Here is an 18,580-nt window from a genome sequence, read left to right on the forward strand (position 1 = left end):
CATGAACTAAAGGATACACTCATCACCAGGAATTACCCACCTTCTCTAATTGACATATGCTTTCAGTGTGCCCTTCAACTCAACATCTACAAACTCAGACATCCCAAATTAAAGAAGGATTTACAACCAAAAGCCCTACCATACATCTCCACACACAACCCTCTTAACAATGAAGCCTTTGACACCATCCTTCAAAACATTCCCCTGCTAAAAAAGGATCACAAAATGAACTTAATCCTCCAAACACACACCATCATAAAAAGTAAGAGACAACCCAAATCTATGAAAAGTCTCCTAACACAAGCCCAAATATGCTCAACAACAACACAGAAGCTGTCAGTAAAAAAATGTGAAAGACCCCACTGTGAGATATGTGTCAATTTAATTGCGGGATCAGAGTTCTCCTTCAAACAGAGACAATGTTTCACAGTGAAAAGCAGCTTCACATGTGCTTCAGAGAACCTGATATATGCACTAACCTGCTCTGGGTATGAGGAGCAATACATAGACCAAACAAAAAACAGTCTTTGTAAAATGATGGCTCTGCACAGATCCCAGATCAAAATTCCCCAAAATAACAAGAGTCCAAGCTTCAGAATTTTTCCCTTCTACCAATTCAGGGGCAATACAACCTGTAGCCAATGAATTAGTAAAGAGACCCATTTTATTACAAAATACAGAGCCCTTTTGAATGCATCTACAACAAACGATATATCCACAACGGCCTTAGAATAACACAAACACACACACAAATATTAAAAATGATACACTCAAGAGATTCCCAAGAATTCATTAAAAAACAGTCCCAATCACTGCTATAATCCATAATGATCACTTTTAGGTCACTTGACCATTTAACATCATACTACTATCATACCATCTGCATTCCTTTATTATTCTCCCTTCTCTTTCTCTTTATTCTTTGTCTTCCTCCTCTCTGCCACCTCCTTCCTAACTTTACTACAATTGCTGTTTAGGATAACACATTCACAAATTTTATAAACAATACATTCAGAGATGTCTCAAGAATTCAATCACTACTACCATCCACAAGTCACTTTCAGGGCACTTGACCATTTAACATCCTACTACTATCATGGAACTCCTGCATTCTTCTCCTCCTCCTTCTTCTTCTTCTTCTTCCCTGCCAAGAATTCACAACAACCTTGAACCCACAAGAGTAAACAAGAGAGACAGAGACAGGCAGAAACAAGGAAAATGCCCCTTGTATTTGAATACTATGCAAATATTCTTTTTAAAAGCTTTTCTTTTAATATTTCCAAAATTGAATTGTTTTCCATACTTACTGTTGAAAAAGTCTCAGTGACTGAAACTGGTACTGAAATATTTTTTATAAAATTATTTTAGCATTTTTTACCTTGACTTTTTTTACCATATATATACATACATATATATATATATTATGGAGTTGTACTTGCATAGCAAGTGACTTGATCTGAGATTGTGTGCTGAAAGAAAAACAATTGCAGCATGGAAGGTGTTTATAAGCCATTTAAAAACACAAAAAACCCCATTAGATTCACTTCAACGTTTAAATTTAATTTGTGTCAAAATATTTTTGTCACTCTGAGACCACAACCTGTTCACTGACAAAACTTTGTGCTGCATATATATATATATATATATATATATATGTATGTATGTATATATATATCTATATATTCAGTAGCGGACTGGCCAGGTTGCCAGCTGTCCTGATGGCAAGTGGGCCCCTGAACTATTAGAATCCATATATGGGGGCCCATCCCCTCAAGTTTGAGATTTTTTTAAGCATTCCTGGAAGAATACATTATTTCAGCCTGGCTGTGTTTGTAGACAGTTGAAAAGAATACTTATAAAAAAAAAATTAAATGACAGCATTGTAGTTACAGGTGGGCCTCTTTAGTCTCCTGGCAACCAATATTTTCAGACGACCCAGTTTGCCACTGTATATATATATGATGTATATATCTGCATTGCTACCAGCAAACAAAACCTGATGCTTAAAGGGAAGAGCCCAATACTTCTAAAGAAGTTTTATAGATGGTGTTTCTGAAGGATTTCCAAGATGACTAAACATCATCAGTTACCTAAACTGAATCAAGAGAGGTTTCAATTTGCTCAGATAGCTTTTCTTGTTATGGCTGGATTCCAATGGCAAAACAGCGATGCACTTTAGGATTGATGAGTTGGTTATATGTTGCTCTTAAGCAATGCCAAAGGAAGCTTTGATCCACAAATGAGACAAGTTACTTAAGTTTTTGTCTGAAATAAAATCTCATATTGACATGCTGTATTTAACAGCACAATATATAGTGTGGGGAGATGAAAAACTTTCGAGGCAACAGTTGTTGAGAACACTAGATGCACTTCAGACATTTTGGATATTTTCAATGACATATACTTGCAGTCAGCCACTTGTCTCAATGAGACTTGTGACCTCTGATACAGGAAACAAAGAATAATACATTCACTGCCATTCCAAATAGCTGCTGGGCTGAATAAAAATCCAGTGCATTCAATCAAAAGTAGTGTTAAATTAAAATAGCCATCTTGGTATCATGGAATGTATACACACTCTTGATAAGCAAGTTACTGTGGTTTTCATCCAAGATAAAATCTCTAATAGACATGCTGTGCAGCTGGTGAGAACACCAATTCCATTTCAGTCTTTTGGGGCCTCGTCAATGATATGTGCTTGCAGCTAGACATATACCTAGAAGAGATTTGTCACCTCTGATATAGGGTCTCAGTAAGTTCACATAATTGACTAGGCCTAAATATGCTGAAATATATCTGGCATTCTCACTAGCTGTTGATGAGACAATTTTTTGATTCCTTTTGATATACTCTTAACTCTTTTACTCTTTTACTTGTTTCAGTCATTTGACTGTGGCCACGCTGGAGCACCACCTTTAGTCATGCAAATCGACCCCGGGACTTATTCTTTGTAAGCCCAGTACTTATTCTATCGGTCTCTTTTGCCGAACCGCTAAGTGACGGGGTGTAAACACACCAGTATTGGTTGTCAAGCAATGCTAGGGGGACAAACACAGACACACAAACAGACAAACACAGACACACATATATAATGCTTTTTAAACACAGCACATTCATAGTTTTTCTCAGACAAAAACTGCAGTAACTTTCCTGTACAATGGTGTATATATATTAAGTATGATATGAAGGTGGCTATTTTAATTTAATATTGCCTCAATTCCATACACTGGATCTTTTTCACCATGGCAGCTATTCATAATTTTAAAAATACATACATACATAAATTGCGTGTGCATTTCATAACATAAACAAATATATTTCTGAACAACGATTTCATTTAATCAACTTGTTGGTTTCTTCTGTATACCAGTAGATTGAGAAGAAAAGTTACATTCTTTGTTTACTTTACACATAGGTAAACATAGATCAGTCTCTATACACATCTAGTATATGTTGTTAGTGAGCACCGTTAGCAATTTCTATAAAAAAGAATAAGGCCATGCATATGTGTGTGTGTGTGTTTATGTGTATATGTGTGTGTGTATGTGTATATATATATATTTTAAAAATTTTTATTTATTTATTTTATCTAGTTTCAGCTCATGAGCTGTGGCCATGCTGGGGCACCGCCATTTAATATATATATATATATAAATAATTTAATGAATACAGGAGTTACATGTGAGCAACTTCAACTTTCCTGCTCTGGATAGCATAGTAAGCACACAGGCTTGTATAACACACAATGCATGATCCAGCAATTGTTCAGGCTCAACTGACATGGCTACATCATAAGAAAATGTGAGAAAAGAACCAAGAAAACATTACAAGAAAAAACAAAAGCAAAATGTTAAAGGAAGTGGGGGAAATAAAGAATATTGTTAATCTTGTGTGTTTACATCTAAATAGACTTATTTGAGTTTCAATAATTGCCAGAATGCACATTGTACACTATATAAGGCTCTCTGATTTCTCCACTATCCAAGCATGAAACTTGAAGTAGCTTTAGTATAACTCCTGTATTCATTAAATGATATTCATCTCTCAGTGTATTGAGTACTTTTTTGCTGAATATATCAACAAGTGAACAATATACTATTTATGTGTGTGTGTGTGTGTAAATATATATATATATATTATATATATATATATATATATATATATATATATATTATATATATATATATATACACATATACACATGCACACACACACACATATATATAGAAAGAGAGAGGAAGAAACATAAATATACAGATATGTCAACATCTTTTATAATATATATATATATATATATATATATATTTATATAAATATATACATATACATACATGCACACACACACACACACACATACATACATGTGGTTTTTTTAATGCATGAATAATTTCAGTATACATTCATTATACACATCCTCATTTACTTTCTTTATTGTCCTTCCTCTCTCTCTCTCTTTCTTGCTCTCTATGCACTGCCCCAATCTTACAGCAACATGTCTGATACCAATCACTATATTCATTTAATCATTAACCCATAAACAGAAATCTCAATATATAAATAAAGCAAAATGATCTTCCACACCCAATCACATATTCATACATTGATTGTTATAGAATATAAATAATGTTAAAAAATATTTTTAGCAAACTGAAATTACCCCAATTGCTTAAAAAATTAATTCCATGGACTGATTTTTTGTAGATGAATAACAATGGATTATGGTGATGATAACAATAAAGACAGATGATAATGATGACGTGATAGAAACAAAACATTGTTCAGATAACATGTGAGAAGTGAATTCAAATGCTCTAAGCAGAGCACTTCTTAGGGAAAATAATGAGGAGCTAGTTGAAAGGCTATATTTAGCCCTTTTGCAGCAACACACATTAATGTCCCAAATGTTAGAATACACTTCTCATAGTACATATTCTTATTCAATTTTGTGAAGTTATTTAACTTTTTAACCATTACTAGTAATGTTCTCTTTTTCCAAAAACAAACAACATTACTCTTTAGTTTGCAAACTTGATAGCTAATCCCCTGCAACTGATGATTGATTGGGCAGTAGTAGTTGTTGTGGCAACTACATGCCCATTGTTCTACAGAAATGCATTGTTGAAGAACGTAAGAAGAAATTCATATAACTGTCTTAAAAAACAACTAACAAACAAAAATAAAATAAAATAAACAACAGAGTCTGGGATATTTTAGGGCCTTCTTCATTATGTCATCTTTTATCTGGTGATGCAGTTGCTAGTCTCCTGAACTTGATGCTATTTCCTTTCCACCAGAAAACTCACAGAGAAGTGAATCTAGAAAGCAGAATTATCATGTGAGAATGTGGGGAATACTGAAAGCCAAAAGTTTCTGGATTGGAATGTTTCAATTCTTGGAGATTTGTAGCCTCAAGGTGACAGCCAGGCCTGTAATGAAAGATGAAATTTGAAAATACATTATTCAAAATATTTATGACAAGCTGCACCAATTGTTACAAAATAAAGAAAAACAACACAAGCAATCAGCTCCAGAACTGTAGTTATCAACAATAGAATCTATTACATATATAATAAGGACGAAATTTGTCAGTCAGTCAATTTCTCATATTTATACTCACATGTACAATAGTTATTCAAACATCAGGTAAAATCCTTTGTGATAGTCATTCCAACTGTGGTTAAACCTTGAGAGTGATGGGCTCTTCAAGTCTTACATATACCAAACTTTCTGTACACCATGGCCATTTGTATCTTGGAGTGACTGAATTGGGTGTTGTAGCACCAGGGCCCAGAAAGATTACATGTCTTTTATCATATTTTAATTATACATTGATGAGAGTGGGGCCCATATTATCAGTAAAGCAAATGGGGTTGGAAACATGTATACAATATATATATTGCCCAGGTAACTGATCTAGTAGGAATTTATATTTTATTCTGCATAAACAGAGTTTCCAAAAATAGGGGGAGGCTTATACAGGGGTGACACACTATTCACCTTGCATAAACCTTCCAACATGAAAATGGAAAGACCAAAGAAAACATTATTCAAGTTCTTCAAAGACATGGGACTTTCCATTTCAATAAAAGAGGAGCACGTCACAGTCAACTTCTTAGATGTTGCACTACAACTAAATACTGGCCTATTCAAACCATACCATATACCTAATAAAAACCTTAAATATATTCACTACAATAGCAATCACCCCAAGTGATTAACCCTATTTATAGTCTTAAACATTTCCACCCACATATCAAGACTGTTAGCTAATGAGGAGATATTTAAGCTAAATGAGAATTATTATAACAAAGCATTGGAGGAGGCAGGATACAAAGAAAAAATAGTGTATAGCCCAGGAAACCAAACCAATATATATATATATATATATAATAAGGTTACCTGTCAGATACCAAAATACACACAAAAATATAACCATAAAAACCAAGTAAAACCCTACAAGAAGATAGAGGAACCAATAAAAAAAGACAGGAATGAATACATAGGATACAACCGAAGAATAAATAGCTTGGATGATAATAAAAAAAGACTCGAACACCAGTGAATCTCTTCTGAAACTACCAAGTGAAAATAACAGCAGAAACCATAGTACGCTGCGTATTAGAAATGGAGCAAACCATCCCAGGTGCACACTTATACAAAACACAACAAGGAAATACAACAGTGCTCCCCACCACCCTGACAACCACCACGGAAATAGGAAAGGCCCTAACACTAACAACCACACAATACTTAATAATAACAAAACTAATAGTAATTCCAGGACTGCTCTGTGGTATAATGCTACATTTGGGAAACAAATACTGTCCAGTATTCTGAAGCAGTTTTACACCACAATCAAGAAACACTTTCCCAAGTCTAGCAAGCACCATAGAATTTTCAATATGCACAATGTCTAAGTCACCTTTCCCACTAGTCATAACCCATCACACAATGCGAGAAGACTATCTCACTTCTAAAGGACCAGTGAAAGTAGTAGACAAGACAAGAAAAATGAATCTATCAATGAAAATATTGATAATATGAATCTGGATGAAAAGGTAGAAACAGTTCAGAACAAAAGGGACCGGAACACTAACACCAAAATAACACACACTGTAAAGAGGGCAGGTAATAATCTAAGAATCAGCAGTCAAAGGCAAACAACCCTAATACAAGCTGATACCTTGACTAGACAGGGAGCGTGAACCACTAGAAATAACAGCACACAATCAACTATGCATAGAAAGCTTTGAAAAAATATTTGACCAATAGAAACAAGGATAGTACAGACATCTAGCAAGAGCCATGACACAATAAATGTAATTGTGCCAGAGATGCAGTGTGCCCATTAGACTCAAGATGTTTGATGAAGAACTAAGTGTATAGATGCAGAATCAATTATACCAAAATATTTGCAAAAAAAACCTTAATATTTCGGTATAATTCTTCTATACATGACTCATATCTACTTTCCCCTGCCCAATATAGTTTAGCTGTACAGGTTATTTCTCACTCCATAGTATAGCTATGGTTCCTGTCTTTAGTTGAACAGATTAGTTTGCTTAGGCTCATATGATTCATCTTATTTCTATCCCTATATGAGTTTAAGTGATTGGCTAGCCTTCTCTTGGAATTAAAAAAGCTGAACCGTATATTATGTCCTTTCCTCAATTGATTCTGCAATTGAGAGCGTTTTTCACAATTAATATCATATTTGGTGTTAAACAGCTTCTTCAACTGTGGAACAACTGGAGTCCAGATATAAGGTATGGCGATCCATATATCTCAAGTATAATGTTGAAGATGAGGTATTCAGAAATATCTCAGTATTTGCATTTAACTGATTCTGCTAATGTCCCCAGTAAAAATGACCCAAACTATGATCCCCTGTACAAAGTACGTCCTGTAATCGATTTACATGTTAATAATTATAAAACTGTCTATCCACCTGGGAAAAATCTCAGTGTAGATGAAGCAATGATAGGCTATAAGAGCAGAGTACATTTTCGGCAGTACATGCCTGCCAAACCCACTAAATGGGGGATCAAGGTATGGGAAGTTTGTGAATCAGACACTGGATATTGTGTAAACTTCGATGTTTACACAGGTAAAAAATATAATGGAAACAACAGACCGCATGGATTGGGACATGATGTTGTATGGTCTCTTACCGAACCATTTTACCATCAGTACCAACACCTCTATTTTGACTGTTTTTTTTTCTTCAGTAGCTTTGACAGAAAATCTTGCCTGTGTAAGTACTTACATGTGCAGTACTGTTATGGGAAATTAAAGGTTTACCCCGTGAAATGAAAACAAAATTAAAAAAGAGGCGACATTTTACAAATGCAAAGAGAAAATGTTTTAGTTACTGCTTTCAAAGACAAAAGACAGATTTTATTTCTATCTTCTAATGAACAACCTGGTGTTAGCACTGAGGGGAAACTCCTCGTCAATATTTCTTATAATAAATATATTGGTGGGGTTGATAAATCCGACCAATATCGGGCATATTACCCAGTTGGTCAACCTGGGAAGAAATGGTGAAGGTACATTTTGTGGTTTTTAGTTAATTTAACTATAGTCATTTCATATATTGTATATGTAAAAAGCCCCAAAGTAACTCCACCACCAAAAGACTACGAGCACTTGAAATTTCGGGTTGACATCGCATCTCAGTTACGTGACGGCTTTTCTTCTAGAGAGCACAGAACTAGCAAAATTAACTGAGGTGGATGTCAACAGAGAAAATATTGACTTTCATCAAGTCGAAAAGATAAATGGAAGGAAAAAAGTTTGCAGACTGTGTTCGCTGTAAAAAAGAAAAACTGCAAAAGGGTATCAAACAGAGACTTCGTATATGTGTTCATTTTGTAAAGTGGCCTTGTGTAAAGGGTGCTTTGGACAGTTTCATGACGGAAATATGTCATAACTATATTATTTTGTATATTCGTTTTCATTTTATTATAAATAATATGCGAAAGCGAGAAATACATATTAATTTTCAGTATGTTACACACCTGTATTCACCTTTGTCTCACCTGTTAATGAGATTTTTTTTATTCGATGCATTCTGTTACGTAAATGAATTTGTTAAATTGTATAAGAGTACAGAGCCAATGGTATATTGACTAGTAAAAGAGTTTTGTACTTCATTTTCAATAAAAATGTTTGAATGAAATATAAAGAAAATCTTATACCGATTACACCTGTATTTTAATTAATTCAATTAATTTAATTAAGGAAGGGCATCCAGATGTAGAAACTCTGCCAGATCAAGATTGGAGCCTGGTGCAGCCATCTGGTTCACCAGTCCTTGTCCAACCCATGCTAGCATGGAAAGCGGACGTTAAACGATGATGATGATGATGATGATTACTGGTTTACCATCCCAGCAAGAAGTGCAAAAGGTTGCTTTAACATGTACGTCACTCACATTGGGAAGAGTATTGTCATTGTGAGAATGATAACCTTTCATGTAAATTATTTTTTCTTTTACATGATTTTATTTGTTTTTGTGAATGATCTTTCTGGTGTGTTTGTTTTAGTGGCCTATCAATGTATACAGTGAATTTCTTTACACTCAGTGTAGCGAAGACAGCAAAAAATGAAAACAAAACCGAGGGAAGAAGATGAACATAATAATAATAATAATAATAATAATTTATGAAAACTTTCCAGTTCCTGTTAAACTGTCCCACCCATCCACCCATGCCAGCACAGAAAATGGATGTTAAATGAAGATGATGATAATGGTGATTATGATGATGAGTAACATAACTCTTCATGAAAGTAAATGTACAATAAGAAGAGCACGATATAATTTGTAATAGAGAGTGACTCTGTTTATTGAACTGAACAATATTTTGACAGTATGTCTGTCTTCTTTGGGTTCAAAAATAAAAAAAAGATGCAATTCATTACAAAAATTCAAAATTTGAAGTGGAATATCTTGTGTTCCTTTTTAGACATAATGACATCATCAATTTTTGCTTGTTCATAACTGGTAACAAAGTGTGTGTGTGGGGGGGGGGAGAAGAAAATGAAGAAAGCAGGAAAGAGAACACTTAGTCAAAAAATTTTGTCTAAATGTGATGGCATTCTCCTGTCATTTTGTTCACTCCTCCAGTATGTGATGTAAATGACAATGACAAGTAAATCTATTCTCATATGGTTTAAAGACTTAAAATGCAGTGGAACTGGAATATTTTTGAGAATGTGACCTATCAAGTTTTCCTCAAATTTATAGCTGTTTGTAAAATGTTTGGTAAGTTCTTTCAAACTACTGCTATTGTACTATTATTGACTTTGAAGATGAGGCTTTGACTAACAGGTGAATTAGAAAAAGAGGTTCAGTAGAATACCATCATCAGTGTTTACCAGACCTTAACCACTAAACTTTATGGGGATACTTAAAAAACAAAATTTATAGTACCAAACAGGTGACAGTTGGTGAATTGAGGGCAGCCATTGAATGAGAATGCACATAAATGTTTCTAGAGGTTGTGATTTTGTTGCATCATACCTGCTGTGCTTGAGGAGATCTCTTGCTGTGCTTGAGGAGACCCCTGCTGTGCTTGAGGAGACCTACTGAGTCAAGTACATCAACATCGAAATAAATATCAAATGGAAATAGTAGTTGTGATACCTGTGCCAGTGGCACGTAAAAAGCACCATCTGAACATGGCCAATGCCAGCGCCGCCTTGACTGGCTTCTGTGCCAGTGGCACGTAAAAAGCACCAACTGATCATGGCTGCTGCCAGCCTCCCCTGGCACGTAAAAAGCACCCACTACACTCATGGAGTGGTTGGCGTTAGGAAGGGCATTCAGCTGTAGAAACACTGCCAGATCAGACTGGAGCCTAGTGCAGCCTCCTGGCTTCCCAGACCCCTGTCGAACCGTCCAACTTGTGCTAGCACAGAAAACGGACATTAAACGATGATGATGATATTATAAGTAGTACCTGGACCACAACAGTCATCAATTTGAAGGCAGACTTCCACAAAAAAATTAAATCCTATTGGTTTCTTTAAATTTAAAAAAATGAAATGTACTTTAATAAACACTGACTTTACAATCATTCAATAAGCATATGCATTTTTTGAAACATCCTATTCCATATTATGAACAAACACATAGGTAAACTAAAAACTGTATAGGTCAATAAGTGCAGAGTTCCCCCTGACCCCATAGCAGCAGGTCAGGAGTCACCTTAATCTGTTAGTCAATACCAAGAATCATCTGTCTTGGCTTCACCATCTGACCTCATTCCATCCAATCCTACCTAAGCAGGTCTGAATCTACCACAACAGACTACTATCACTATTATAGGTTAGAACTACTATGATTACAATTTAAGCAACATTGGCCAATGATTCTCTCTCCGCCTCACATATCAAAATAGAAAACCAATCTCTTTCATCTCAAAAAAACCTGCCAATATCATTCTCAGTGCATCCATAAATTTGGACCCATTGGTAGAAACAACAAAGGTCACTTCCCTTTCTCTCGTCCTTCCTTAGGCCATAAACTTATAAAGGGTATTTATTTGTCCATAATGAGAAAAAATGTCCCCACTTTCAACTAAAGTATTGTCCCAAATACAGAGCCCATGGCTTTAATCCTATATAGGGATGTACAAAAGACAAGTGTGCTTTCTTCCATCCTAAGCTATGTCAGAATTTTCTGTTCCTAAGGATATATCTGAACCTGGAATGCAACTATGATGATCTGAAAGGTACAAAATAAATAACAAACAGCGATACAATAATGCAAGAAAAAAAAGAGTCACACCCCACCTCCATGCACTGACCACCAAAGAATTCCATCTAGTATAAGAAAAATATGAGAAAACTTTAACACCAAACAAAATAAACAAGCACAAAAAAAAACATTTGTACAAAAAAATCAACCAAAAGACAATTATTTTTTACTGACCTACCTGGAAAATATAAGAGTTGACCTAAGCCTGCAAATTAAGCAGTCTGACAGCTAAAAAACTTGGAACATACACCCAACATCAACCAGAAGATTACTCCCCTCAATCAACTCCACACACAAACAGCTCCCAGTGTTGCCACTGAACAACAAAATACATTGCCAAGCTAAAAATCAAAAACTTCACCATCATTTGTGCAAATCACACTGGCTCAAAATAATGAAAGAGCATTAAAGTGAAGAGACAGATTTGGAAGGATTGGAAGAATTATAGAGAATTATAGCAAGTAACAAGGAGAAGTTTATTTAGCAAGAGGAGATACAGAAAGGAAGATATTTGTCAATGTTCTACAGCTTGAGAAGCAAAGTTATGAGATGTTCCAGATTGCATGACAGTGTATCAAAGAAAATCAAAAATGTTGTGGGAGAGAGGTATGTACAGATGGATAATGGTACAGTTGCACTTAGTGATTTTGGAAAGAAAGAGGCATGGAAGTGCTGCTATGAAATGTTAGTAAATGTGAAGAATACATGGGATAAAGAAGGTTATCCCAACATATATACAAAAGAGGAACCAGCAGTATGATGCACAAGCAGTTTGGAATATGAAGGTAGGAAAAGCCTCCTTAGACCGTCAGGAATTACTGCCAATTGCTTAAAACATCTGGTGGTGTAAGATATGACCTAATTACCCACGTATTCATTGAAGGTGTTAATGACTGGTGTAGCAATATTATAGTCAACTATTGTAAGGCTAAAGGCAATGTTTTAAAGAAAGGTAATTAGAGGTATCAAAAAGCTGAACTAGATAATGAATGCTATAGCTCAACTAATTAGACAAAGAGTAAAACTAGATGAGATGGTGTTTAGTTTTTGTGCCAGGGTAAAATACAACAGATTTCCTCTGCTTGGTGAAGCAACAGCAAGAAAATTACTGGCAAAAAGTAAGCTGCTGTGTGCAGCCTGGAGGAAGTTCTCAACAGAGTTTGTTGCTTACTGATCTGGTGACCAATGGGAAAGCAAGGAGTAGATGGCTGGCTGGCTGGTGAGAGCCATACAAACTATGAATTTAATGAGCACCTAAAAGTTCTTGACCCCCTCCTATTTGTCATCAGTTTTCAGGCCATAATAAGTTTGACTGCCCATGGGAATGGCTATGTGCGGATGATCTTATAGCTGAATCTATAGTAGAATTAGAAAAGAGACTCCAGGTGTGGAAGTAAAACCTAAAATTAAAAGGACTCAAAGTTAACTTGGTGAGAAATAAAGTTTATTAAGTACGAAAGAGGACAGAACCCTGCTACCAAAGTTCTCACTTTTGTACCAACCCAATATTTATATATGTGCATGTGTGATTGTGTGTTGTGTGTGTGTATGTGTAGACATGATATATATGTATATCTAGTTTTTGCTCTAGAGATTAGTCTTAACTTTTTCAGCTTTTTCTAGCAGCTGATCTGTTGCATGATGATGCTCATTTACAGCTATTACATGATGTCAACACAAGGGCACAAACATATATATACATAAGTGATCATGCAATATGTAAGAAAAGGTGTAAGAAGAAATTCCATACAATATACCCAATGCAATGGTATCAGAAGAAGGTTAGCAACAATCCCATTAAAAAGGAAGTATTTCCATATAAATTTCCAAAAGTTTATTTAGAATGATTATATTTTTTGTAAGAGAGCTAAAATATCAAGATAAATTGCCAAAGTAAACTTGCACAATGTTAAAAATAAAAATTGGTTAACTTAATTAATTAGAATTAATTTTTTTTTAAATCAACAAAATTTTAAATAAATAGTGTATTAATTATGAAGCCTTAGAATTATGGATGATGTGAAATGCAAAGTTGTTCTCAAGAATATTAGCATGCTCCTGCATCTAATACTAAAAACCATTTACTGAATATTCCCTGATATACACAGCAATTTTAGAAGAATTTAGAATAGCATTACATTTTTTTTCTTTTCCTATTGAATTAAATAAATGGAAAAACCCATAAGCTAAGCAATGGCAAAAATATGTTTTCCAAGCCACTTACACAAGCCTTGAGAGACTTAATGTCTCTCTCTTGGAGTAACATTAAACCTTTTTTTGGGCTGAAAAAAAAAACAAATACAAACCATTTACAAATGCAGATTTTGAAAGATATACACTCTCATATAGGTAGAGAGAAATATGTAAAATTTAGAAGGGCATATCTTAAAGAAGAACAGCTTCAATAAAGAAGCTGGATTTGAAAAGATTTAACATGTAACACAGATAAATGGAGAGATGTGATTATAAGAAATAAAGTGTAATGATAAACTCTCAAGAATAAGTTGAAAAGATAATATTGTTTCTCCTAAATCACATAAAGAAGTTGTTTCAGTCAGTTCATAGTGTATTTATGATATTTATTTATTTATCTGCTGCAAGAATTCAACTTAGAACCATAATAATTTTTTTTAAACTTTAGTCGATAAGAAAACAAACACTACGATTCAGATGAATGAGAAAAGAAAATTTATTCTAAACCAGTATAAAAGCTGCATTCCATATAGACTTTTAAGCTAGCTCCTGTGGAGGGCTAATTGAGCTTGTGGCTCAAAACTAAAGAAAGAAATAATAATAAAGCTTTTATTGGTACCCTACCAGTATGGTATTATTTTAAATTCAGTTAAATGAAAAATTTGTAAGTTCACAAATTTTTGGAGTGCTTTTAAAATTTGAATTTTCAACTGTTATCATCCTCACTCAGACCTGATCCCAAAGCTGGATGTTCAAGAACCAAATAAAAGGGCAGATTTTCAATCCTGGGATCATCCTGATTCCCCAAAAGTATTATAATATGTCTATGTAGAGCAAATGAAAACTGAAATACAGGGGTTCTGGACAAAACGGCAAACAGAATTTCATGCTTATTATTATAGATACTTCAGCTTCAATATTTCTAATCAAGTAATAAAATATTAATGGAATAACCATTAAATCTAATCAATAACAGAGACTATTGTAACACAAACAAGCATGCTTGTTCACAGACATATATAGAAAATAGGTAAGGTGTAAGATCTACTTTAATTGATATACACCCCCCCCCAAATGTTCCTTCATCTGGCTGCTTATTTCTCCCTCATGTCTTAAAATGCAATGCCACATTAAACCCTTAAAAGAAATTCTATGTCTATGCTTACAGACACTCTTACTTTTATACATCATGCTCACTCTTACAAAAACAGATTTTTCCCCACAGTAACCATTTGTATTAATGTGATTATGTATATTACTATGTTAATAAACATACTTATACACTCAAAGCATTTCAATAATGCTCACACTTGTTATCCTCCTACTCAATTCCACAATAGTCAATAGTCTCCTCATACTTCACCTTGTTTTTCTGCTAACTGATCTCCTACCAAGACCTTTTCCTTAAATTATCGTCTTCCTTCCTAACACACACACATTATCAGTGAAATGTCAAGCACTTTAGACACTTCACTTGTCTCACAAATGAAGAGCTTGGCTCCAAACCTCAGGATGCTCTTGTCTCCCAATGACATACAAATTTATTCAAAACTTATGCAATTCTTTAAGTAAGTTTTGCCAATGTAGACAATTACTAGCTTTTCTTTGGAGTGTTCTTTCTAATAATAAAAAAAACAAAACATATCTAATTGTTATCTAGCACAGACTAGTATTGTACATACTTCAAGCTCATTGTCAATTGCCTCATTCAATTTCTTTAATACCTGCAACTGACAAAATAATTGAATTATCTATCTATCAGTGGCAGATGTTATTGCATGACCAATTCTCTATGGCTCTTCATTTTACTATTTTAAGCTTATCTACAATGGTCTATTGTCTATTGTTTTCTCAATATTTAATTTTCACAAATACTACTATTGTTACTGATTCTGTCTTCCTACACCACCACCATCACTGCTGCCACCATCACCACTTCACCATCATCATTGTTATCATTTTAACATCCGTTTTTCCATACTTGTACATATCAATGAAATTTGGCAAGACAGATATTGTATGGATGGCTTTCATCTCACTAACACTCACCTGTTTCCAAATAAGATAATATTAGCCAGTCGGGAAATGACAGACTGCACTTCTACGATGGTGATGCTCATTTATAACTATCTTGTAACACCAAGACAAGAGGACACATACACACACATACATACACATGTGCAACGCAGAACTAAATTCTCATCACAGGGTACATTGTGAAAACTATTTACAAAACCCACAAGGGGGATTATTACTATTTCCTGAAACAATACCTAACTTATTATCAGCATATAGAAGAAGTCGTATAAGAACCAACCTAACCCAGCAGTAAAGTCAAATGAAATGAAGTTACTTTGGGACTTCAAAATCCAATATCATCATGAGACACATGACATAGGACTAGCTATTCTTATTGCTGTAGAAGAGGAAAGACTGAAGTAGCCTCTTCAAAAGATAAAACAGTATGCAAAAGGAAGATTGAGCAGTGTCAAAATGGACAGGAGAAATTTTTAAAAACGTGAGTCATGTTAAAGTACACATACACAGGTCTGTCTGTCTGTGTGTATATATAAATATATATATCTATCTATCTATCCGCTCAGTCGAAGTCGACTCTCGGTTACTCGATGGATCAGTGTCCTCCAGTCAGTTCTATCCTGGGCCGCTTCTTTCAGATTGGCTATGTCCATTTCGGTATCACTCTTGATGGTGTCAAGCCAGCAGGTTGACACCATAAATATATATACACACACACACACACACACACATGCCAAAACAGCCTGTGGAGCTTGGTACAGTCCACCGGCTTGCCAACTCCTGTCAGGCTGTCCAATCTACCATGGAAAACAGTAAGTGATGATAATGATGATGATGGTACCTTATTTTGTGGCATGGAAAATGCCCTTTTTATGTAAAAAAAAAAAGAAAGAAATACCTTGAAAATTACCATGCATCTTCCATGATGCTTGCTGAGACATTGCTACTGTGGTTTTCTGAACTTAACACAATGGCTGGCACCAGCCATAGTTGGGCTCCAGTAGCTGATAGATAGTCAGCAGTGGTGCATGTGGTACAATCATCAGTATATGTTTTATGAATAATCATAGAAGAGTTAAAGCAAAGAGCATAACATTGTGTACTACAATAACACTCGTCAAAATCACAAGGCAATGACTACCAGGTAGGAGGCCATTGTTCGGTGATTTTGCTCAATGACAGCAGGCATGAGAACTCCACATGTTTGCCAGCCAAATTTGTCTGATAACAGACATTTTGCATATTGCTTGCCAGATACTGCCCGATTGTATTTGGGGTTTTGATAAGTATAAGAAATGTCTTCTTAGAATTACATTTCCAAAATCAGGATGCATCTTCCACAATACAGTGTCTACAATGCCACAGAATACATACATAAACACACACGTCTGTGTGTATGAGATCATCATCATCATCATCATTAACATTGTCATCCTTTAACATCTGTTTGATACAATGGCATGGGTTGCACAGTTTGACAAGATCCTGCAAGCTGCAGGACTGTGTCCAGCTTTGACAAGGTTTCTACAACTGAATACCCTTCCTAGCCCCAACCACTTTACAATATGTACTGGGGTCTTTTCTCATGTCACCTAGTGAGGTCAGTAAGTAACTTGCAAACAGGAAAAGGGAAAAATTCTCTTCAACTAAGTGTGAGTAGTATTTGAGATGGGAAGGTGGTTTTAAGCCAGGTGTGGAGAGGCTAAAGTATGATAGAGGGACAAATGCAGGTGCCTTGCTATAGAGAAGATACATGACTATATCACATTGTATAAAGGAGAGTGGAAGTAGCTGGGAAAATGATAAGATGGTAATAATGGAGTGATAGAATAAACCTTCAAAGCATAAGAAGGTGAGTATAAGACAGGATATGGACAAAGGATCAAGAGTAGGAAGGAGAAGTGGGAAGAAGGGGTGGGTAGCTTCATTAGAGTATAAGGAGAGAGTGACAGAGAGAGTTGGCAACAGAAGTGGATGTAGCAAGTAATGAACAAAGGTAGAGGTGTAATTAATAAGAAATACCAATAAGGAAAGGTGATAAGGTGAGAGAGATAGAAATGGTTCAGATAGAATAGATGAGGAAGGAGGGGAATGATCTGTAGGGTGTAGGAGCAGAGAGGAGGAAGATGTTAGTGACTTATTCACGAATATACCAACACTAGTGCTGCTGAGGGTAATATTCTCTAGGAACACATAAAAGCCCTTTTCACAGTTAATTACTTTGAATTGTTATTATCTCATATCTGATTAGCCTGTTATTATGTAACATGTTTCACGATTTTGGTATACATACCTTATTAGTATTTCTTCCTAAAATCTATATACTCTGAGAACATATTAAAGTCCTTTTCAGGGCTACTTTATTTGAATTCTTACTATAGGGTAATTAATTTCATGTTATTACATAACTGACTTCACAATTTGGGTATTCATAACTTATTGGGAATTCCTAAAAACAAGATCCTGTGTAAGACAGTTTGGTATACTCAATAAATGCACAAACACCGTTTTAAGGGCTACATACTTTGTATGGTTGTTATTGGATTAGTGAAACAATTATGAGAACAGAACCAAGGGATAAGCTAC

The 18,580-nt window shown here is 35.0% G+C and overlaps 1 protein-coding gene across 4 annotated transcripts in view; it reads right to left on the reverse strand.

The window, feature by feature from the left end:
- Window positions 1–4,410: 4,410 nt before the first annotated feature.
- Window positions 4,411–18,580, reverse strand: part of LOC115216756 (golgin subfamily A member 4) — a 158,989-nt gene continuing 144,819 nt past the window's right edge. For 2 of the 4 annotated variants that reach the window (XM_029786316.2, XM_029786314.2), the window contains 2 exons: window positions 13,989–14,046; window positions 4,411–5,426 (listed from right to left, as the gene is read on the reverse strand). In XM_029786316.2, coding sequence (XP_029642176.1) covers window positions 14,005–14,046 — 42 coding nt within the window. In that variant the 3' untranslated portion in view covers window positions 4,411–5,426; window positions 13,989–14,004. The remainder of the gene's footprint in view (window positions 5,427–13,988; window positions 14,047–18,580) is intronic. The other 2 variants (XM_029786315.2, XM_036506400.1) reach the window with 1 other exon arrangement.

This window comes from Octopus sinensis, linkage group LG10 (genome assembly GCF_006345805.1).
Source record: "Octopus sinensis linkage group LG10, ASM634580v1, whole genome shotgun sequence".
In the NCBI taxonomy this organism is placed as follows: Eukaryota; Metazoa; Mollusca; class Cephalopoda; order Octopoda; family Octopodidae; genus Octopus; species Octopus sinensis.